The following is a 22,791-nucleotide window of genomic DNA, read 5'->3' as shown; positions in this document are numbered from 1 at the left end:
AGTGCGCACATCCGCAGTTCCCATCTCCTTCGTGGCAAATTTCCGAATCTCTTTGGGGGCCCACTCCATGGATGCCCTTATGAATGCTGATGGTGTATTCTCGGGTCACCACTTCGTTCATGGCAGAACAGCTTTTTCTTCTCGCTACCCTTCTTTGTGGGAGCCATTCTGCCGGGTCCAAGTTGTAAAGCGGAATCCAAGCTTTGGGACTCAGACTGGCTTCTTTGCTCCTCAGCTTGCAGATGGCCTGTTGTGGGACCTTATCCTGTGATCGTGCCAGTCAACACTCCTTAATTAAACTCCCCTTTAAGCCGGGCGCCTGTAATCCCAGCACTTTAGGAGGCCCAGACAGATGGATTACGAGGTCAAGAGATCGAGACCATCCTGGCTAACATGGTGAAATCTCGTCTCTACTAAAACTACAGAAAATTAGCCAGGATCCCAGCTATTCCGGAGGCTGAGGCAGGAAAATCTCTTCAAGCTGCGAAGGTGGAGAGCTACACTGTACTCCAGCCTGGGCGACAGAGCCAGACTCCGTCTCAAAAAATAATTAAAAAAAAAAAAAAAAGGGCCGGGCGCGGTGGCTCAAACTTGTAATCCCAGCACTTTGGGAGGCCGAGGCGGGTGGATCACGAGGTCAAGAGATCGAGACCATCCTGGTCAACAGGGTGAAACCCCATCTCTACTAAAAATACAAAAAATTAGCTGGGCATGGTGGCACGTGCCTGTAATCCCAGCTACTCGGGAGGCTGAGGCAGGAGGCTGAGGCAGGAGAATTGCCTGAACCCAGGAGGCGGAGGTTGCGTTGAGCCTCCTGAGTGGGTGGGATTACAGGCACGCACCACCATGCCCAGCTAATTTTTTTTTAGTATTTTTAGTAGAGACGGGGTTTCACTATGTTGACCGGGACGGTCTCGATCTCTCGACCTCGTGATCCACCCACCTCAGCCTCCCAAAGTGCTGGGATTACAGGCTTGAGCCACCGCGCCCGGCCTGTATTATTATTTTTAAATAAAATGTCCAGAATAGGTAAACCTATAGACGCAGAAGGTACGTTAGTGGTTGTTTAAGGCTGGGGGAATGGAGAGAGGGTCCAGTTTTTGTTTTTGGTTTGGTTTTTTTTTTTTTTGAGACAGACTCTGGTTCAGACACCTAGGCTGGAATGTAGTGGCACCATCTCAGCTAACGGCAACCTCCATCTCCCAGGTTCAAGCGACTCCCCTGCCTCAGCCTCTCTAGTAGCTAGGACCATAGGCACATGCCACGACACCCAGCTAATTTTTGTATTTGTAGTAGAGACAAAGTTTCCCTCTTGTTACCCAGGAGGCAGAGGTTGCGGTGAGCCGAGATCCCGCCATTGCACTCCAGCCTGGGTAACAAGAGGGAAACTCTGTCTCAAAAAAAAAAAATAATAATAATAACAATACAGCCGGGCGCGGTGGCTCAAGCCTGTAATCCCAGCACTTTGGGAGGCCAAGGCGGGTGGATCACAAGGTCAAGAGATCGAGACCATCCTGGTCAACATTGTGAAACCCTATCTCTAGGAAAAATACAAAAAATTAGCTGGGCGTGGTGGCATGTGCCTGTAATCCCAGCTACTCAGGAGGCTGAGGCAGAATTGCCTGAACCCAGGAGGCGGAGGTTGCGGTGAGCCGAGATCATGCCATTGCACTCCAGCCTGGGTAACAAGAGCGAAACTCCGTCTCAAAAAAAAAAAATAATAATACAATATGATCTTTTGTGAGTAGCTTTATATATTTAACATGACATTTTCAAGGTTCACCTATGTGTCAGTACTTCATTCCCTCCCCCGCTTTTCTTTTTGAGACAGAGTTTCACTCGTTACCCAGGCTGGAGTGCAATGGTGTGATCTCCATTCACTGCAACCTCCGCCGGTTTGAGATCAGCCTGGGCAACAGGGTGAAACCCCGTTTCTACTAAAATTACAAAAATTATCTGGGTGTGGTGTTGCATGCCTGTGTAACCAGCTACTTGGGAAGCTGAGTCAGGAGAATCGCTTGAGCCTGGGAGGTTGAGGTTGCAGTGAGCGGAGGTCACACCATTCCACTCTAGCCTGGGCAACAAGAGCGAAACTTCATCTCAAAACGAAGAACTGGAGGACGAAGGAAGTAGAAAAGAAGATGAGAAAAACAAACAAAACACAACTAGATTTTACTGGGGAAATAAAGCAAGTGGCCGGGCACGGTGGTTTACGCCTGTGATCTCAGCACTTTGGGAGGCTGAGGCAGGCGGATCATCTGACGTCAGGAGTTTGAGACCAGCCTGGCCAACATGGTGAAACTCCGTCTGTGTTAAAAATACAAAAATTAGTTGGGCACAGTGACATGAGCTTGTAATCCCAGCTACCCAGGAGGCTGAGGCAGAATTGCTGGAACCCTGAGGGGGCAGAGGCTATAGTGAGCCAAGATCCCACGACTGCACTCTGGCCTGAGTGACAGAGCAAGACTCAGTCTCAGAAAAAAAAGAAAAGCAGGCCGGGCGCGGTGGCTCACGCCTGTAATCCCAGCATTTTGGAGGCCGAGGCAGGTGGATCACGAAAAAAAAAAGTAACGTGCTTACTATGCAATTAAATGAAAAAGGCTTTGTGCCTTTCTCTTTTTTTTGAGACGGAGTTTCGCTCTTGTTACCCAGGCTGGAGTGCAATGGCGCCATCTCGGCTCACCGCAACCTCCGCCTCCTGGGTTCAGGCAATTCTCCTGCCTCAGCCTCCTGAGTAGCTGGGATTACAGGCACGCGCCACCATGCCCAGCTAATGTTTTGTATTTTTGGTAGAGATGGGGTTTCACCATTTTGACCAGGATGGTCTCGATCTCTTGAGCTTGTGATCCACCCACCTCGGCCTCCCAAAGTGCTGGGATTACAGGCTTGGGCCACCGCACCCAGCCATGTTATTCTTTTCTTACCTAAGAGACTCTAAGAACAATCTCGTGTGAGTATGAGGGTCTCACACAAGTCTCAAGGTCCCAGAAGCTACTAAATAGCCAACTCAGGATTTAAAGCTGATTTTGTTGTTACAGGCAGGACAAACAGTAAATAATGAGCCCGTGATGTTGTGTACATTCATAATTTTTATTTTAAAACCAAGAATCCGAGTAACATTCACCATAGAAAATCCATATGGAAATATTCACAATCTGCTCAGTGAGAAATGGGAAAAACTTCCCTGCCTTCCCGCCAGCCGACTGCTTGAGGAGCCGGAAGTTGACGTGACGTTGGAAGGTCACCTTTTCCAGCTAAACCCCACTCCAAAGCTACGTGCATTTTTATTCAAAGACTCCGCGGCCAGAGGGAACAGTGAGAACTGAGAACCAAAATACTGTCATTGGCAAGGGTTTGGCCAAAGGGTCTGAGATGTGTAAGCACCAAGAAAGGAAAGGGAGATGGAGAAACATATGAAAAGGGCCCGTGGGAATAAACACGGAGAAAACAGGTCAACAAAATAACCTACTTCCACCCAGAGCAAAGTGACAGTGCGCGTACATTCATCCTCTCAGTGTGGGCTACACTGCACAGTGACTCCTGCTATCTCAAACGCGGTCTGCTGGAAAGATCCAAGTCCCCTAAGGGCACTCGGCACAGGACCACAGTGACGTGGTAACAGACACACACAAGCAAGCCGTGACCCTAAAGCAACAACACACTTCGGATAATAATAGTCGTTCAGAAAAAATCCTCTCCCAGAGCTGAGGTTATACATTCCAAGTGAGCTATAAACGTTCTTTGGGGAATTCCTTTAAAGGCATGAGTTAAAATAAAACAAAAATCAACACCTAAAATATCCTAAAGAACAAAGTGGAGAAATTATGAATGTCTACCAAGAACCATTTACTGTAGGTTTCTCATTTGGATGGCTCTCCCACCGGATAGGTGGTGGGATTACTTCAAATGTAGTGAGTCAACTACAAGGAGGAGCTGTTTGGTCCAGTGAGGGGAACAGGCTTTCCGGAAACAACTTTCCCTTCCCTGGATGCCATCCAAAATTAGAACCCATCAACCGCCATTAACTACAATGCCCATATTAGTTAATAATCCTATATTTCAAGTACTACTACATGTAAACTATTAAAGAAAAAAGTTCCAAGGAAATCAGTAGTTTTAATACATAGGCATACGACCTTTATGAGAAATTAAACTCAAGAGTTTCCATCTGAGGGGCAGAAATTGTTAAGAGGTAACGTGCAGACCTCAGGCACCAATAATGAACTGCATTTCTCCCTAACTGCTTATTGCACCTTAACCTCTCCAGTATCAAATCTCCTACTCTATAATCTCTCTTTAAACTCCTCCCTCTAACTGCAATTTCCTTCTGTTTTTATTATTTGGCAAAATTACACTTAAAAACATAAATACTTCCACCACGGCACATGTATACCTATGGAACAAACCTGGACATTCTGTACATGTATCCTGAAACTTAAAGTTAAAAAAAAAAAAAATTATGTAATTAAACCAGAGGATAAAATAAGTAAAACTCAAGCTGACCTGCCGTTGTAGAGCTGCGTGGGAGTGAAGCAGGTGCTCTTACACAAACCCCCTCTGCCTTCCACGCTCATCTGCTTCCTGATGAGTCTGAGTCTGGGGGAACGGCACCTAACTTTTCCTCTCCTATATCCCCTAGTGGGGCAATATTAGAACCCAAGGGAGGAAAAGCTGGCAAAGTTGTCACATGCCAAGCGGCCAATCCCTCCTGAAATGAAGGTAGGTTCACTTGGTCTCTCCTAAGCAGAAGAGAATGTCCAGGAAACAAAATATTTTAAAAGCCATTAAAAATCCAACAAACCCCAGCCTTGGGGTGCTCATGGAGTGCATGGGATAAGAAAGGAATCACGTAGCAGCATTCAGAAGCCGTCCTGGGTTCATCCTGATGAGGTCTCTCCCACGTTCAGGGAGAGGTGGCGTTCCCATGCCGGGAGGGAGGTGGAAGGAGGCGTGACTTAGACACTGGTGGTGGTCTCCTTAGCAGGCTCGATGCTGTTCATCTCCACGACGCCTTCCTTCCCGGATCGATCTGCACCATGTGCCTGCCCTTCAAAGGCCCGTGTGATGTCCTCAAAAGTCCTGCCACGGGTCTCAGGGACTTTGAAGAAGGTAAAGATCAGGAAGGTAACGAGGAAGCCCGTGAAGATAATGAAAACGTAGGGTCCTAAATAGTACTAGTGAAAGGACAGAAAAAAGGAAGGTTGACATAAAAATCTGGTCATTGACAAACTCAGTTTCCTTCACATTCATATTTCCAATAGGCTTCAAGCTATAACCCTTCCATATTTTTTTTTTTTTTTGAGACGGAGTTTCGCTCTTGTTACCCAGGCTGGAGTGCAATGGCGCGATCTCGGCTCACCGCAATCTCCGCCTCCTGGGCTCAGGCAATTCTCCTGCCTCAGCCTCCTGAGTAGCTGGGATTACAGGCATGTGCCACCATGCCCAGCTAAGTTTTTTGTATTTTTTTTTTTTTTTTTGAGACGGAGTTTCGCTCTTGTTACCCAGGCTGGAGTGCAATGGCGCAGTCTCAGCTCACTGCAACCTCCGCTTCCTGGATTCAGGCAATTCTCCTGCCTCAGCCTCCTGAGTAGCTGGGATTACAGGCATGTGCCACCATGCCCCGCTAATTTTTTGTATTTTTAGTAGAGACGGGGTTTCACCATGTTGACCAGGATGGTCTTGATCTCTCGACCTCGTGATCCACCCGCCTCGGCCTCCCAAAGTGCTGGGATTACAGGCTTGAGCCACCGCGCCCGGCCAAGTTTTTTGTATTTTTAATAGAGACGGGGTTTCACCATGTTGACCAGGATGGTCTCGATCTCTCGACCTCGTGATCCACCTGCCTCAGCCTCCCAAAGTGCTGGGATTACAAGCTTGAGCCACCGCGTCCGGCCTAACCCTTCCATATTTAATAAAAACAGAAAGGTTTCTTTGGAGATTCACTTACCATTCTACTGCTAACTTACTATATATTTCTCTATTTTTCTTTCTCTCATTTCTTTTCATTAGCTAGATGCTTCTAAATGTCTACTGAGTAGTTTTGAACTTTTAAGTATTATTTTTAAAAACCTGTGTTTCTGGGCCAAGTGCAGTGGCTCACACCTACAGTCCTAGCAGTTTGGGAGGTCGAGGTGGGAGGATCACTTGAGGCCAGGAGTTCAAGACCAGCCTGGGCAACATAGCAAGACCTGTCTCTGTCACCCAGTTTTGAGAGCAGTGGCACAATCTCATCTCACCATGAACTCTACTTCCTAGGTTCAAGTGAGTCTCTTGCCTCAGCCTCCTGAGTAGCTAGGACTTGGCTAACTTTTTTTTCCTTTTATTTTTGAGATGGTTTCTCTTGTTGCCCAGGCTGGAATGCAATGGCATGACCTGGCTCACTGCAGTATTTGCCTCCTAGGTTCAAGTGATTCTCCTACCTCAGTCTCCCACGTAGCTAAGATCACAGGCAACTGCCACCACACAAGGCTAATGTTTTGCTTTTTTTTGAGACGGAGTTTCGCTCTTGTTACCCAGGCTGGAGTGCAATGACGCGATCTCGGCTCACCGCAACCTCCGCGTCCTGGGTTCAGGCAATTCTCCTGCCTCAGCCTCCTGAGTAGCTGGGATTACAGGCACATGCCACCATGCCCAGCTAATTTTTTGTATTTTTAGTAGAGATGGGGTTTCACCATGTTGACCAGGATGGTCTCGATCTCTTGACCTTGTGATCCACCCGCCTCGGCCTCCCAAAGTGCTGGGATTACAGGCTTGAGCCACTGCGCCCGGCTCTTCTTCTTTTTTAAATTATTATTTTTTTAAAGACAAGGTTTCTCCATGTTGGTCAGGCTGGTCTTGAACTCACAACCTCAGGTGATCTGCCTGCCTTTGCCTCCCAAAGTGCTAGGATTACAGGCATGAGCCACTTCGCCCGGACCCCAGCTTTTTTGTATTTTTAGTAGAGATGGGGTTTCACCATACTAGTCAGACTGGTTTTGAACTCCTGACCTCATGATCCACTCGCCTAGGCCTCCCACAGTGCTGAGATTATAGGCGTGAGCCACCACACCCAGCCTTACTTATTTTTTGTGATGGAGTCTTGCTCCTGTCACCCAGGCTGGAGTGTAGCGGCACGATCTCCGCTTATTGCAACCTCTCCTTCCTGGGTTCAAGCTATTATTCTCTTTCCTCAGTCTCCCAAGTAGCTGGGATTACAGGTGTGTGCCCAGCTAATTTTTGTATTTTTAGCAGAGACGGGTTTTACCATATTGACCAGTGTGGTCTCAAACTCCTGACCTCAGGTGATGTATCCGCCTCCACCTCCCAAAGTGCTAGGATTACAGGTATGAGCCACCAAACCCTGTGGGACTACTGTATTAAGACGTATCTTCAACATGTCAGCTTAGAAAGGCTGGTTTTAAGATAAGGCGAGTTTACTTACAGCAGCAGAGGGGAAGAGCAATCCGACTAGGAAGTTGGAGGTCCAGTTAGAGCAGCCGGCCACTGCCATCGCAGCTGGGCGGGGACCCTGGCTGAAGAGTTCAGCCACAATAAACCAGGGAATGGGGCCTGGTCCAATTTCAAAGAAGGCCACGAAGACCAAGATAGCCCCAATACAGACAAAGCTCATGCCTTTATAGTCATCCTGTAAGAGGAAGGAACAGAGAAAATTAAATGTAAAGATAGCATGACCTAGGATCTAGGCTCTCAGACGCAACTAACGGCAACCTCCCACTGTCCTGGCCTACAGTACAGAAAGTGGCTGTCAAGTCAGAAGCCTTGGATTTATTTTTATTTTTTGAGATGGAGTCTCTGCTCCTCACTCTGTCACCCAGGCTGGAGGGCAGTGATACAATGTTGGCTCAGTGCAAACTCCGACTCCTGGGTTCAAGCGATTGTCCTGCCTCAGCCTCTGGAGTCGCTGGGACTACAGGCATGTGCCACCATGCCTGAGTAATTTTTTGCATTTTTAGTAGAGACAGGGTTTCGCTGTGTTAGCCAGAATGGTCTCCGTCTCCTGACCTGCGATCCGCCTGCCTCAGCCTCCCAAAACGATGGGATTACAGGCATGAGCTATTGTGCCTGGCTTATTTTTATTTTTTGAGACAGCCTCTTACTCTGTTGCCCACGGTGGACTGCAGGGGAACTGTAACGGCTGACTGCATCATCAATCTACAGGTCTTAAGCGATTCTCCCACCTCAGCCTCTCAAATAGCTGGGACTCGAGGCATGTGCCATCACACCTGGCTAATTAAGAAAAATGTTATTGGCCGGGCACGGTGGCTCACGCCTGTAATCCCAGCACTTTGGGAGGCCGAGGCGGGGGGATCACAAGATCAAGAGATCGACACCATCCTGGTCAACATGGCGAAACCCCATCTCTACTAAAAATACAAAACATTAGCTGGGCATGGTGGCTCGTGCCTGTAATCCCAGCTACTCAGGAGGCTGAGGCAGGAGAATTGCCTGAACCCAGGAGGCGGAGGTTGCGGTGAGCCGAGATCGTGCCATTGCACTCCAGCCTGGGTAACAAGAGCGAAACTCCGTCTCAAAAAAAAAAAGTTATTTTGCTAGGTGTGGTGGCTCATGCCTGTAATCCCAGCACTTTGGAGGCCAAGGTGGGCAGATCACCTGAGGTCGGGAGTTCAAAACCAGCCTGACCAACATGGGGAAACTCGGTCTCTACTAAAAATACAAAATTAGCCAGGTGTGGTGGCACATGCCTATAATCCCAGCTACTCAGGCGGCTGAGGCAGGAGAATGTCTTGAACTAGGGAGGCGGAGGTTGCAGTGAGCCAAGATCGCACCATCGGACTCCAGCCTGGGCAACAAGAGCAAATAATAATAATAATAATAATTTTTTTTGGCTGGGCGCTGTGGCTCATGCCTATAATCCCAGGACTTTGGGAGGCCAAGGCAGGTGGATTATTTGAGGTCAGGAGTTGAAAACCAGCCTGGCCAACATGGTGAAACCCTGTCTCTACTAAAAACTACAAAATGAAAAAGAAAAAAAAAAATTCCAATTTTTGTACTGAAAAAGAAAAAAAAAGTACAAAAATTAGCTGGGCACGGTGGTGCGTGCCTGTAATTCCAGCTACCCAGGAGGCTGAGGCAGCAGAAATGCTAAGCCCAGGAGGCTGAGGTTGCAGTGCGTGATTGCAACCACTGCACTCCAGCCTGGTTGACAGAGTGAAACTCTGTCTCAAAAAAAAAAACAAAAAACTTCGGTTGTTTTTTTTTTTCTAGAGACAGTTTCCTGCCATGTTGCCCAGGTTGGCTGTCAACCTCTGGGCTCAAGCAATCCTCTCACTTTGGCTTCAGAAAGTGCTGAGATGACAGGCATTAACTGCACCCAGCCAGGCTTGGATGTTTGAATCCTGTCTCTGTGATCTCATATATGTCACCTTGTACTGAGACCACCTAATCATCTACAAAGTGTGATTACCTGGACATTACTTTAATGTTCCATAAATGAAAGATTTGTAACAGTTTACCTCCAATACTCCGATAAGCCACCTTTTTTTCTTTTTCTTTTTTTTTTTTTTTTGAGACGGAGTTTCGCTCTTGTTACCCAGGCTGGAGTGCAATGGCGCGATCTCGGCTCACCGCAACCTCCGCCTCCTGGGTTCAGGCAATTCTCCTGCCTCAGCCTCCTGAGTAGCTGGGATTACAGGCACGCGCCACCATGCCCAGCTAATTTTTTGTATTTTTAGTAGAGACGGGGTTTCACCATGTTGACCAGGATGGTCTTGATCTCTCGACCTTGTGATCCACCCGCCTCGGCCTCCCAGAGTGCTGGGATTACAGGCTTGAGCCACCGCGCCCGGCCTCTTTCTTTCTTTTTTTTAACCCATCTTTCTTAAAAACTCTGGGCATCTTGCTTCTCTCCTGACTTTATTGACAAACTCCAACCTTAACAACCCACCCTTGCGTCACAGAAGTTACCGTAACCTCTCCTCCCCCTCCCTTGCTTTTCTTCGCTCAAAGGACACTCACCTTTAATAACAAAGAAACAGTCATGAGTAGGGAACAAAAAGCCATCCCTCCAAGGCCTATCATGTGCAGAGTCCTTCTTCCTGCCCTCTCCACCAGAAATAGCTAGAAGAGGAAGAATAGGACATGAAACTTCAGTTTTCCTTTCCATGAAAACGGTGTCTGAGCTACCTGAAATCTGCCTTAGTAACACAGAACACTTGTTATACATACGCCTCCTGTGATTTTTGATGTTATACAGACACATATGGCTTGCCATCCACAGGACCTGGCTCAAAATCCCCACAACCCTTGCTGCAGTCCTTTGTTATAATGTTGGGATGCTTTAGGCCTCAGGAGCAGGCCTCAGAAAACAGAATTCTTCACTTTCTCCTGCTCTCCCCCTTGGCGGGACTCTAATCTGACTGTGGGTCATAAAACCCTCATTTCAGAGAGGCTCTTGCCCCACACCCTAGAGGAAGAAACGCTACGCAGAGGCCAACAAATATCTAAACAGACAGGCCTTGCTGGGCTCAGATCACACCCTTTTGTCCAATCACATTTCAGAACCTTTGTCCGTGCTTCAATCATCGAGAACCCGTGAAGTCTGCATAAAAGGCCCAAAAGGCAGGGTGTTGGGAGCTTCCAGATATCTGAACCCCTGGAAGCTGACAGGAAGGTCAACGACTCATCTATGTGCTAGGAGTGCACCCACTCCACGGAGACAGAAACTCCCACGCTCAGGACCCCTCCGGACCTCCCCCTATGAATCTCTTCATCTGGTTGTTTATTTCTGTCCTTTAAAGTATCCTTTAAAACAAACTAGGAAACAATTTCCCTGAGTTCTGTGACCCACTGTAGCAAATTAGTCAAACCCCAAGAGGGCGTCGTGGGAATCTCTAGCTCGTGGGTCAGAAGCACAGGTCAGACAGCCTGGAGCCTGTGATTGGCATTAGAGTGGGGCCGTCTTGGGAACTGGGCCATCAACCTGTGAGATGTGATGCTATCTCCAGAGAGACAGTGTCAGAATTAAATCAGAGAACACCGAGATGGTGTCCACTACTGAACTGATTGCTTACTTGATGGGGAAAAATCCTCACATATTTTGGGGGGGGTTACGGAAATCTCCTGTTATTGTTTTAGTGTAAAAACAGGAAAAACACAGCTTGAGAGTTCTTCCAAACACCTCTCCTCCAATTTCAAGTTGAAAGCATACTATATAGCCCCTTGTATATTTCCTCCTCTCCACCCAACCTATATTGGCTTGAAGAGTGAAGACTACACCCAACATTAAATATATTTCTTTTTTCCAAAGGAAAGTTAAACATCAAAAAGGTCTAACTAAATGATGGTAGAGCCATGCAATCCATCTTTGAACATCTATAGCAAGGATTCTTTTCTCTCCCCAAAATTATCAAACCATCCAACTTACGGAAACTACAGTGAAGATAGTGTTAACCACACCCGCGCCGATGGTGGCATAGATGGGTTCTTGAACACCTGCATCCTTGAAGATTCCTGTTGAGTAATAGAACACCTAGCAGAAAACAAAACATGCAACTTTGATACAATTCTGCATACCAGTTAAACAGAACCTTCCAAAATAAACTTTAAATGTCCCTGGAGGCAGGAAGTCCTTTTGTTAGGGTTTTTGTTCAGTCGATCCTAGTGCCACTTGAGCAAATGAATTATCTTCTGTATGTTATCTCTTTTCTCGTTTTTTTTTTTTTTTTTTTTTTTTTTTTAGGATGGAGTCTTGATCTGTCACCCAGGCTGGAGTGCAGTGGCACAATCTCGGCTCACTGCAACCGCCACCTCCCAGGTCAAGTGATTCTCCTGCTTCAGCCTCCTGAGTAGCTGGGACTACAAACAGCACACAACCACGCTCAGCTAATTTTTGTAATTTAAGTAGAGCTGGGTTGGTTAGGCTGGTCTCGAACTCCTGACCTCAAGTAACCTGCTTGCCTCAGCCTCCAAAAGTGCTGGGATTACAGGCATGAGCTACCACACCTGGCCCTCCTTTTTTCTTTTAAATGGTCTCAGTTTTAGCTATTCATTTCCATTGTTTCTTCTAACTATGCTTATTTCCACTGCTCCATTTACTCTTGCTTATGTTCAATTCACTAATTTATTTGACAGTGTAATTCCTACAAAGTGGTTTCTTTCTTTTTTTGTTGTTTATACCGAAGTCTCACTTTGTTGCTCAGGCCAGAGGGCAGTGGCACAATCTCAGCTCACTGAAAAATCCGCCCCGGGTTCAAGTTATTCTCCTGCCTCAGCCTCCCGAGTAGCTAGGATTACAGGCGCCTACCACTGTGTCCAGTTAATTTTTCTATTTTCAGTAGAGACATCTTGGCCAGGCTGATCTTAAACTCCTGACTTCTTTTTTTTTTTTTTGAGACAGAGTTTCGCTCTTGTTACCCAGGCTGGAGTGCAATGGCGCGATCTCGGCTCACCGCAACCTCCGCCTCCTGGGTTGAGGCAATTCTCCTGCCTCAGCCTCCTGAGTAGCTGGGATTACAGGCACGCGCCACCACGCCCAGCTAATTTTTTTGTATTTTTAGTAGAGACGGGGTTTCACCATGTTGACCAGGATGGTCTCGATCTCTCGACCTCGTGATCCACCCGCCTCAGCCTCCCAAAGTGCTGGGATTACAGGCTTGAGCCACCGCGCCCGGCCTAAAGATTTGTTTCTTGAAAAAGTAAATCCCAATGTAGAGAAAAAAAAATAAATAAATAAAAATACAAAAAACTAGCTGGGCATGGTGGCACATGCCTGTAATCCCAGCTACTCAGGAGGCTGAGGCAGGAGAATTGCCTGAGCCCAGGAGGCGGAGGTTGCGGTGAGCCGAGATCGCGCCATTGCACTCCAGCCTGGAGCGAAACTCCGTCTCAAAAAAAAAAAAATAATAATAATAATTGTTTTTGAAACTGACATTTGTAGGTCATCATTGAAAATTGCTCCTCCAGAGCTAATTAAGACTTCTTTCTTGCCTATTAAACTCTCTGCTCCTTAAAACCAAAAAAAAAAAAAAAAAAAAAAGGCCGGGCACGGTGGCTCACCCTTGTAATCCTAGCACTTTGAGAGGCTGAGGTGGGTGGATCACCTGAGGTCAGGAGTTGAAGACCAGCCTGGCCATCATGGTGAAACCCCATCTCAAAAAAAGTGAAAAAGAAAAAACCCCAGGGCCGGGCGCGGTGGCTCAAGCCTGTAATCCCAGCACTTTGGGAGGCCGAGGCGGGTGGATCACAAGGTCAAGAGATCGAGACCATCCTGGTCAACATGGTGAAACCCCGTCTCTACTAAAAATACAAAAAAAAGTAGTAGCTGGGCATGGTGGCATATGCCTGTAATCCAAGCTACTCAGGAGGCTGAGGCAGGAGGATTGCCTGAACCCAGGAGGCGGAGGTTGCGGTGAGCCGAGATCGCGCCATGGCACTCCAGCCTGGGTAACAAGAGCGAAACTCCGTCTCAAAAAAAAAAAAAAAAAGAAAAAGAAAAAACCCCAACATATTATATGATGACGTCAAGCTTGTGGGGAAAGATATTAGGTTGGTGCAAAAGTTATTACTTGAGCAGCTTAAACAAGCAATAAATAGGCCAATTCTCTTCCTTATCAGAATGTCTACACATCCAAAACCTAACGTACATGTACGCATCTCAATAAAACTTCTTTTAGGCCAGGCACAGTGGCTCATGCCTGTAATCCCAACACTTTGATAGGCCCAGGCGGGCAGATCATGAAGTTAAGACATTCGAGACCAGCCTGGTGAACATAGTGAAACCCTGTCTCTCCTAAAAATACAAAAAAATTAGCTGGGCATGGTGGCACAGGCCTCCAGCTCCTCAGCAGGCTGAGGCAGGAGTATTGCTTGAACCCTGGAGGTAGAAGTTGCAGTGAGCTGCGATCGTGCCAGTGTACTCCAGTCTGGGCGACAGAGCAAGACTCTGTCTCAAAAAAAACGCCAAAAAACTTGTTACAGTAAAACGACTTTGCTATCTAGTGCCATCAAGCTCGATCTCTTGACCTCGTGATCCACCCGCCTCGGCCTCCCAAAGTGCTGGGATTACAAGCGTGAGCCACCGCGCCCGGCTAGCTCAGGTCCTCTTATCTCAGCCTCCTGAGTAGCTGGGACGACATGCACATCACCACCATGCCCAGCCAGCATTTTAAGCAAAATATTGTAAGACACCTTTGACCCTGAGGTATCATACTCACAGCATTGATTCCAGAGAGCTGCTGAGAGAGCTGGAGCACGATGGAAATGATGATGGGCTGTCGGTAGCTGGATACTCTAAAGAGTTCCAGCACGGTCACTTGCTTTTCTTGTGACATCCTTGCACTCTCATCCTTCATCTCCTGGATGTCTTGGGATACATCCTGGGTGCCCCACAACCGCTGGAGGACTGGTAAAAAGAATAAAGAGGAAAGGATAAAGACAATGTAATGTCCCAAATGCATATTTCCCGTAAGGCAGCTAGGAAAGGGCCGAAGGAGATGACGTGATCAGTAGCATCCATTCCTTTTTTTTTTTTTTTTAATAGACGGGTCTCGCTTTGTCACCCAGGCTGGAATGCAGTGGCTATTCTCAGGCGCGATCCCACTACTGATCAGCATGGGATTTTTGACCTGCTCTGTTTCTGACCTGGACCCGTTCACCCCTCATTAGGCAACGTGGTGGTCCCCCGCTTCCAGGAGGTCACCATATGATGCCTAACTTAGTGCGGACACCTGATTGGCATAGTGCACTACAGCCCAGAACTCCTGGGCTCAAGCGATCCTCCAGCCTCAGCCTCCCGAGTAGCTGGGACTACAGGCATGCACCACCACGCCCAGTCTTTTTTTTTTTTTTTTTTTTGAGACAGTTTCACTCTTGTTGCCCAGGCTGGAGTGCAATGGTGGAATCTTAACTAACTGCAACCCCCACCTCCTGGGTTCAAGAGATTCTCCTGCCTCAGCCTTCCAAGTAGCTGGGATTACAGGCATGCGACATCATGCCCGGCTAATTTTGTATTTTTAGTAGCAATGGGGTGTCTCCTGTTGATCAGGCTGGTCTCGAACTCCCACCTTCAGGTGATCTGCCCGCTGGGCCTCCCAAAGTGCTGGGATTACAGGCTTGAGTCACTGCTCCTGGCCTGACAGCACCCATTCCTCAACCTGCCTTCTCATCTCATTCTTTAGGGGCTGAAATTTTTACTCAAGAGTAATCAGGACCCTCTTCACTTGGATTCTGAGGGGCAGGGAAAGGGTACAACAGAAAATAGGTCCAGTACCCTCGTCCCTAAAACAAACCAGAACCATATAATTCATACAGTAAGGCGCGAAGGATACTCACTCTGCTTAGCATTCTCCTCTTCTTTTCTGTTAATGAGCAAAAATCTGGGACTTTCAGGGCAAAACGGAAGGGCTGCACTTTGTAGGATAGCAGGAAGGATGGTAAAGCCCAGTAGCACTGGCCACAGCGCTTCAGACCCAAGGATGAATTCCAGACCAAAGATCTAGAAACCACACAAGATAATGCCATAAAAACCCCATACTTTATCGGCTACAAGTTCATTATAAAACAAAAAGCTCAGAAAACCACACATTCTTTTACCATGGAAAAAACAGTGTCTCTTTTCCTTTCCTCAGCCTGCTTCCTACCATATGAGCTACGGTAGCAATATCTAAAACTTCCACATGTAATCAAACATGTGCCAGATATTCTTCAGTGCTTTAACTATGTTAACTTTTTTTTTTTGAGACGGAGTTTCGCTCTTGTTACCCAGGCTGGAGTGCAATGGCGCGATCTCGGCTCACCGCAACCTCCTGGGTTCAGGCAATTCTCCTGCCTCAGCCTCCTGAGTAGCTGGGATTACAGGAACACGCCACCACGCCCAGCTAGTTTTTTTTGTATTTTTAGTAGAGACAGGGTTTCACTATGTTGACCAGGATGGTCTTGATCTCTTGATCCACCCGCCTCGGCCTCCCAAAGTGCTGGGATTACAGGCTTGAGCCACTGCGCCCGGCCTATGTTAACTTTTTTAATGACCCATGAAAGGAACACTCATCAGGTATGAGAACTTCTATAGTACCTGGGCCACCAGAATTCCCACAACGATGCCCAGCTGGTTGAGAGTGCCAAAGGCACCCCGCAGGGCAGTAGGCGAGATCTCTCCAATGTACATGGGCACGAAACCCGTGCACAGTCCGCAGAAGAGGCCAATAACCAAGCGGCCCAGGATCAGCATTTCCACCGACTCGGCTACTTTACACAGTCCCATAAGGCAGCCACCAGTGACAGCCAGCAGGTTGACAATCAGCATTGAATTGCGCCTGTAAGGTCAGCAAAAGACAAGGTGGGGTTAGCAAAGTGAGAGGCTCCGAATCTCTCCTCCCTTGTCTTCATTATTCTGCTCTTCTCCAGGCTCATATCATCTTTTTTTTTTTTTTTTGGTCTAACTTTTCCTTTTCACTTTCTATTATCAGAACATTTCCAGTTGGGAGCCCAGCATGATGGTGCCAGCCTGTATGGAGTCCCAGCTACTCAGGGAGCGGAGGTGGGAGGCCGAGGCCGTAGTGAGCTATGATTGGGCCACTGCACTCCAGCCTGAGTGACAGAGCAAGACCCGGCTTCTTGTGGTGGAGGGGGGGAAGACCAACATAATCAAGTAAAATAGGTTGCTTTATCCATTTTTTGTTTTGTTTTTCTCTTTGCTTTATCCATTTTTAAATGTGAATGCCATTTGCATGTCTAGAATATCTAATTGGCAATTTTTCTTTTTGTGATGGAGTTTCACTCTCTCCCCCAGGCTGGAGTGAAGTGGCCAGATCTCAGCTCACTGCAACCTCCGCCACCTCCTGCCCTCCCCAGGTTCAAGAGATTCCCTTGCCTCAGCCTCCTGAGTAGCTGGGATCATAGTCACATCCAGGGTTTTGCCATGTTGGCCAGGCTGGTCTCAAACTCCTGATCTCAGGTGATCCACCTGCCTCAGCCTCCCAAAGTGTTAGGATTACAGGTATAAGTCACTGAGCCCAGCCTACTTGGCAAATTAAAACAGTTCCTTCATCAGTCTTTTTTTTTTTTTTTTAAGATGGGGTTTCACCATATTGGTCAGGCTGGTCTCAAAGTCCTGACCTCAGGTGATCCACCCGCCTCAGCCTCCCAAAGTGCTGGGATTACAGGCGTGAGCCACTGCGCCTGGCTGTCCTTCATCAGTCTTAACTAAAAAATAAATTCTACCTTCTAAACATATTGTTAAGCTAGTTTAGAATAAGAAGATTCAGTTTTTTTGGCTATTATCCACATTTACCATAGACTAAGAATCATAAGAATAATTCCTGCCGGGCGTGGTGGCTAACGCCTGTAATCCCAGCACTTTGGGAGGCCAAGACAGGTGGATCACGAGGCCAAGAGATCGAGACCATCCTGGTCAACATGGTGAAACCCCGTCTCTACTAAAAATACAAAACACTAGCTGGGCATGGTGGCGTGTGCCTGTAATCCCAGCTACTCAGGAGGCTGAGGCAGGAGAATTGCCTGAACCCAGAAGGCAGAGGTTACGGTGAGCCGAGATCGCGCCATTGCACTCCAGCCTGGGTAACAACAGTGAAACTCCGTCTCCAAAGGGGAAAAAAAAAAAAAAAAAAAAAAAAAAGAGTTAATTCCTACCAATCCTGTGTAAAATAAGGACATTTATATGAAACCTCAATTTTTTAAATAAAAGTAAACAACTTTGGGCCTTGAGAATTAAGTATGTTTCTGGAAACCCCATAGTTGAGCTTACTAGAGAATAATTCTGAACTAGCCCTAGCTGAGCTGCAAAAGCCAGTCACTCACACAGCTCATCTCCTGCACAGCTAGGTGGGAGCCATGGAGGGTAGCAGAGCTCCAAGCAAGGGCAGTCATATTCAGGGCCAGTTGGCCTAGGTTTCCCTTGATTAGAAATCAAGGTGTTCAGATTCAAAGGCATCATCACCTCCCTGCCCTAAGTCTCTTATCTATGCTTGTCCTCAGTGCGGCTGGTAGAGCCCACTTCCTCGCCCAGTTTCTAGTCAATACCTGCCAAAGCGATTGACGAACAGTCCGACGGAAAAGGAGCCGATCATACCACCGACGGAGAATATGGCCACGGACAAGGACCAGAGGGACGTGAGCAACATCTCAGAAGGAGGGGCATTTTTCTTGTTCTTCAAAGTGTTATTGACAAATTCCTTTATGATCTGCAAAAAAAAAGGGTTGGTGGGAGGGCAGACGATTTCAGTTGGATGAGAACGAAAGGCACAAGTATTAGGGATCATTTCCTTCCTAGAGAATCGAGGGAATAAACAGATGGGAGTGGAAGAGGCAGATAACATACTGGAGTTAACGGTAACTCTCCGGAATAGTAATTTTTTTATTTGTCCTGAAGCTCCCAGTAGGTGGCAGCACCGATGCTCAGTCTACCCCAGCCCACTTGTAAGGGGACCAGCGGCTTTGTAACCAACCCCTAAGGGGATGATGATATAGGAAGTGTGTCACTACGGGGTGAGAAAGTGGGAGGAAGAACAGCCCCTCCCAGGGTACAGGGAGTAAGTGGGCGTTCTGCTTTGATTAAATGACGGCACTAGATTTCCCACCAATGTTGTCTTCATCTTCAGCCTTGGCCAGGATAGATACAAGATTTGTCTCCAATTCCCCCACTGGAGGGAGGGACCCTCACTAACTGTGTTGCCCAGGATGGTGTTTCAACTCCTGGGCTCAGGCGATCTTTAGGCCTCAGCCTCTGGAGTAGCTGGGACCCCAGGGAGGTGCCACCGCACCTGACCCTAAATTCTGAATTCTTGAAACTCTACTTCGAAAGGAATAACTTCCCTATTCCAAGTTCTAATTCTTGTGGCCTGGCACTCACCATCTCAGGAGCGTTGATGACCCCAGTGTTGTAGCCAAACTGGAAAGAGCCGATTGTAGCAACTGTGATGGCAAGGATCAGAGCTGGGGTGACCTGGAGGGAGAGAGGACAGGGAAGAGAGACCAGTCCTTATAGCTCGTGATTGACGACTGTTTCTTATTAACTATGGAGCTCTATTAGGAGAATCTGACCTATGGGTGGTATGAAAAGGACAAAAATCAAGTGAGATTTAGGTAATTAACGGGCAAGACAAAGGACAGTATACTAAAGAACTTATCTGGCCGGGCGCCGCGGCTCAAGCCTGTAATCCCAGCACTTTGGGAGGCCGAGGCGGGTGGATCACGAGGTCAAGAGATCGAGACCATCTTGGTCAACATGGTGAAACCCCATCTCCAGTATAAATACAAAAATTAGCTGGGCATGGTGGCGCGTGCCTGTAATCCCAGCTACTGAAGAGGCTGAGGCAGGAGAATTGCCTGAGCCCAGGAGGCGGAGGTTGCGGTGAGCCGAGATCGCGCCATTGCACTCCAGCCTGGGTAACAAGGGCGAAACTCCGTCTCAAAAAAAAAAAAAAAGAACTAATCTGGAGGCAAGAATGTGAGTTAACTTGGTACAAGTGGCGAGAGCACTGGGGAAGGAAAAAGTTCAGAGAAAACTGGGTTCGTTTGGAAATATTTAAAAACCTGCACCAGGTAAAGGTAGGCATAGAATTCCACCAAGAACTGGGAGGGCAGAGGAAATCCCGGGCTTGGGAAGGATGACTAAGAACCGGTGAATTTGGAAACAAACACAGTGTAGTCTGATCTGTACACCAGACTCCACGGAAGCCCGAGTAGCGGGGGGGGGGTGGTGGTTTGTGTCTTCACTGCTGGGCTGCTCTTTGAGTCTCTTCTCTCTCGGGACCGTGTCACCTACTGGATCTACCCACTGCATCCTGGCCCCATTTGAGTCTTGCGTTTATTAAATACTGTTCTGCTATCCCTAACCCCCGGGCGGGAGAAGAAAGAACACTCAGCTCACTACAAACCCAACATTTAAGAGACATTTCTTAATGGGGTGGGGGGCGGTCATCTTCACCTTGCCTGGAATAATTCAGCTGAGCAAGTGGTTATTATTTGAGATTTCCACCTTGGGGCAGCTCAGTGTTTATGCCTGAGGCCATCTCTTATGCCCCTCCCCAGCCCCCCCACCCTCAATCCCTTCAACTTTCCTATCTTTTTTTTTTTTTTTTTGAGACGGAGTTTCGCTCTTGTTACCCAGGCTGGAGTGCAATGGCGCGATCTTGGCTCACCGCAACCTCCGCCTCCTGGGTTCAGGCAATTCTCCTGCCTCAGCCTCCCGAGTAGCTGGGATTACAGGCACGCGCCACCATGCCCAGCTAATGTTTTGTATTTTTAGTAGAGACGGGGTTTCACCATGTTGACCAGAATGGTCTCGATCTCTTGACCTCGTGATCCACCCGCCTCGGCCTCCCAAAGTGCTGGGATTACAGGCTTGAGCCACCGCGCCCGGCCCAACTTTCCTATCTTAAACTCCTTTCCTTTCAGGTCAGATAGAGTAGGTATCGGGCTGGCAGCTTCAGCAGGGGAAGTGACCTTGTCTGCAGCCTCTCACATCTCAGTCACAACTAAGCATGGGCACCCTGGAGGACACTCCCAGTACAGTGCTCTCTGTTAAATCTCCTTCCTTTTAGTAAAAATCTCTCATCTCTCTTCTCATCGTGCACTGTCTTTGAGAGTCTTTTCTTCTTTAGTCCTGTCATTTTCCATCTCTCTCTTATTTTCCTTCACTTTCTTTCTTTCTGCTTTGTAGAGATGGGATCTCACTGTTACTGCCCAAAACTGGTCTCAAACTCCCGACCTCACGTCATCTTCCTGCCTTGGTTTCCCCAATGCCGGGATCATAGGCACGACCCACCGTACACGGCCCCTTATTTTTAGTTACATTTATCTTGGTAAAAATGCTTTTCTCCCTGCAAATATTGCATAAACAACACTCAATAATCTATTCATAGGTCCCGCACTCACAATTTTAACCCCAAAAGGACAACCGAATTCTTTCTCCTTAGTATCCAGGGAACCCCACAGGTTACGGGACAAACAGACGGTGGGACATCGGCCTGTGCCCCCAAACACAGACCGTTTCAAGGTCTAACGCTTCCAGAAGCTTGGCTCTGAGACCCACACATGTAATCCAAACAACCGAGCAGCGCGATCCTCTAAACACTCAACCATCTTGTTCTCGGTAGCATATAGTCACAGAAAATAAACCTGAGAAGCAAACACACTTCCCCGGGTGACTTTCCTGTGACAGGAAGGTGAACAGACCCGTATGACATTCAAAGAAAAGCGGATGGAGCTGCAGCAGCGCAGGCTCGAGGAGAAGTGAAAAGGCCCTAAGATGGCTTTGGTGACTGTGACTTAGGTAAAAACAACACGGCGGTTTCCACTGAGATCTGCCTTTCAGAGTGTAGCCCAAATAAGCCAGAATAACCAGTAATCGTCTCATTCTTACCTTCTGTGTCCCCATGGCCCTGATCTAATTCTTTTCAAGTCTTCGAGAAAGATCGAGGAGTGCGAGTCCACAGACACCTTTTCCAGCCAACGAAACCTTCAAGATGTCCTTCTCAGCAGCGAGTCTGCTCCAGGTCCTCAGGAACGCTCTCAACTCGCACCGTTACAGCATCCCTGGGTCCGGCTGCGATCATGACTATTTATAATCTCCGCAAAGGGTGGAGCCTGAAAGGGCGGCGAGCCCCCAACCCCACCCCCGCCCGCCGCCCCCTCCAAACAATCTTGTGACCTCTCGGAATTCCGAGTTATCAGAACTTCAGAGCCTCCCCCGCCCCCGCCCCCGCCCCGCAGACAATAACGCCCTCCCTCCCCCGCCCTCCCAAACCCACATCCTGCCTCTCTCTCCACCCGGGTTTTTTTTTTTTTTTTTTTCAAAAGCTCATCTTTTACTCCTTCCCTCTTCTGATAGCAGTTACAGCCTCTTAGTTTCACAGACAAAATAGGACCAGAAAACCCTGGAGGGAGGGCAGATACACTCTTTTTTTTTTTTTTTTTTTGCTCTCGGATCTGCTTGGAATTAAAACAAGCTACAGAGAGATGAGAATAAATCCATCCATATAAAAAGCACAGTCGAGTGGGTGCCACTATCAGAGATTTAACGTTGTTAGAGTGTAAACAGTTAAGAATTCTTGATCCTATGAATTTATCAGGTTTTTTTCCTTTTTTTTTTTTTTTTTTTTCTTACTACAGGCTAGGTCTACAAAAGGGAAGGGAAAGACAGCCTGAGAGAAGAAAATCATGGAAAGAATTTGGCCAATGTTCTCTGATTAGCATAATCTCACCAGGAGGGAAGAAAACCTGAATTTCTAGGAGCCAGACCAACTATCAGGGCAGCAGGAAGAAGAGGTTCAGCTGCTTATGGAATACATCCAGACTCTTTTCTGTGTGTGCGTGAGATGGAGTTTTGCTCTTGTTGCCCAGGCTGGAGTGCAATGGCATGATCTCGGCTCACCACAGCCTCCGCCTTCTGGGTTCAAGTGATTCTCCTGCCTCAGCCTCCCGAGTAGCTGAGATTACAGGCATGCAGCACCACACCCAGATAATTTTGTATTTTTAGTTGGCCAGGCTGGTCTCCAACTCCCGACCTCAGGTGATCCGCCCACCTCGGCCTCCTCCCAAACCACTGGATTACAGGCATGAGCCACCACACCCAGCCATCCATATTCTTTTTTCTTTTTTTTTTAAGACCGAGTTTCGCTCTTGTTACCCAGGCTGGAGTGCAATGGCGCGACCTCGGCTCACCGCAACCTCCGCCTCCTGGGTTCAGGCAATTCTCCTGCCTCAGCCTCCCGAGTAGCTGGGATTACAGGCACGCGCCACCACGCCCAGCTAATGTTTTGTATTTTTAGTAGAGACGGGGTTTCACCATGTTGACCAGGATGGTCTTGATCTCTT

The 22,791-nt window shown here is 47.8% G+C and overlaps 1 protein-coding gene across 1 annotated transcript; it reads right to left on the bottom strand.

The window, feature by feature from the left end:
- Positions 1–3,071: 3,071 nt before the first annotated feature.
- Positions 3,072–21,575, bottom strand: SLC2A3 (solute carrier family 2 member 3). The gene is made up of 10 exons (XM_039472357.2): positions 21,338–21,575; positions 18,824–18,916; positions 17,995–18,155; positions 16,028–16,268; positions 15,289–15,451; positions 14,172–14,359; positions 11,384–11,488; positions 9,976–10,077; positions 7,421–7,624; positions 3,072–5,174 (listed from the first exon to the last, which is right to left on the bottom strand). Exons 1-10 carry the CDS (start codon positions 21,350–21,352, stop codon positions 4,956–4,958), a joined length of 1,491 nt encoding a protein of 496 aa, XP_039328291.1. The 5' UTR covers positions 21,353–21,575; the 3' UTR covers positions 3,072–4,955.
- Positions 21,576–22,791: the final 1,216 nt, after the last annotated feature.

This window comes from Saimiri boliviensis, chromosome 7 (genome assembly GCF_048565385.1).
Source record: "Saimiri boliviensis isolate mSaiBol1 chromosome 7, mSaiBol1.pri, whole genome shotgun sequence".
Classification (NCBI taxonomy): Eukaryota; Metazoa; Chordata; class Mammalia; order Primates; family Cebidae; genus Saimiri; species Saimiri boliviensis.
Note: the sequence above shows the minus strand (reverse complement) of the source record. Positions and strands in the feature narration are given on the sequence as shown.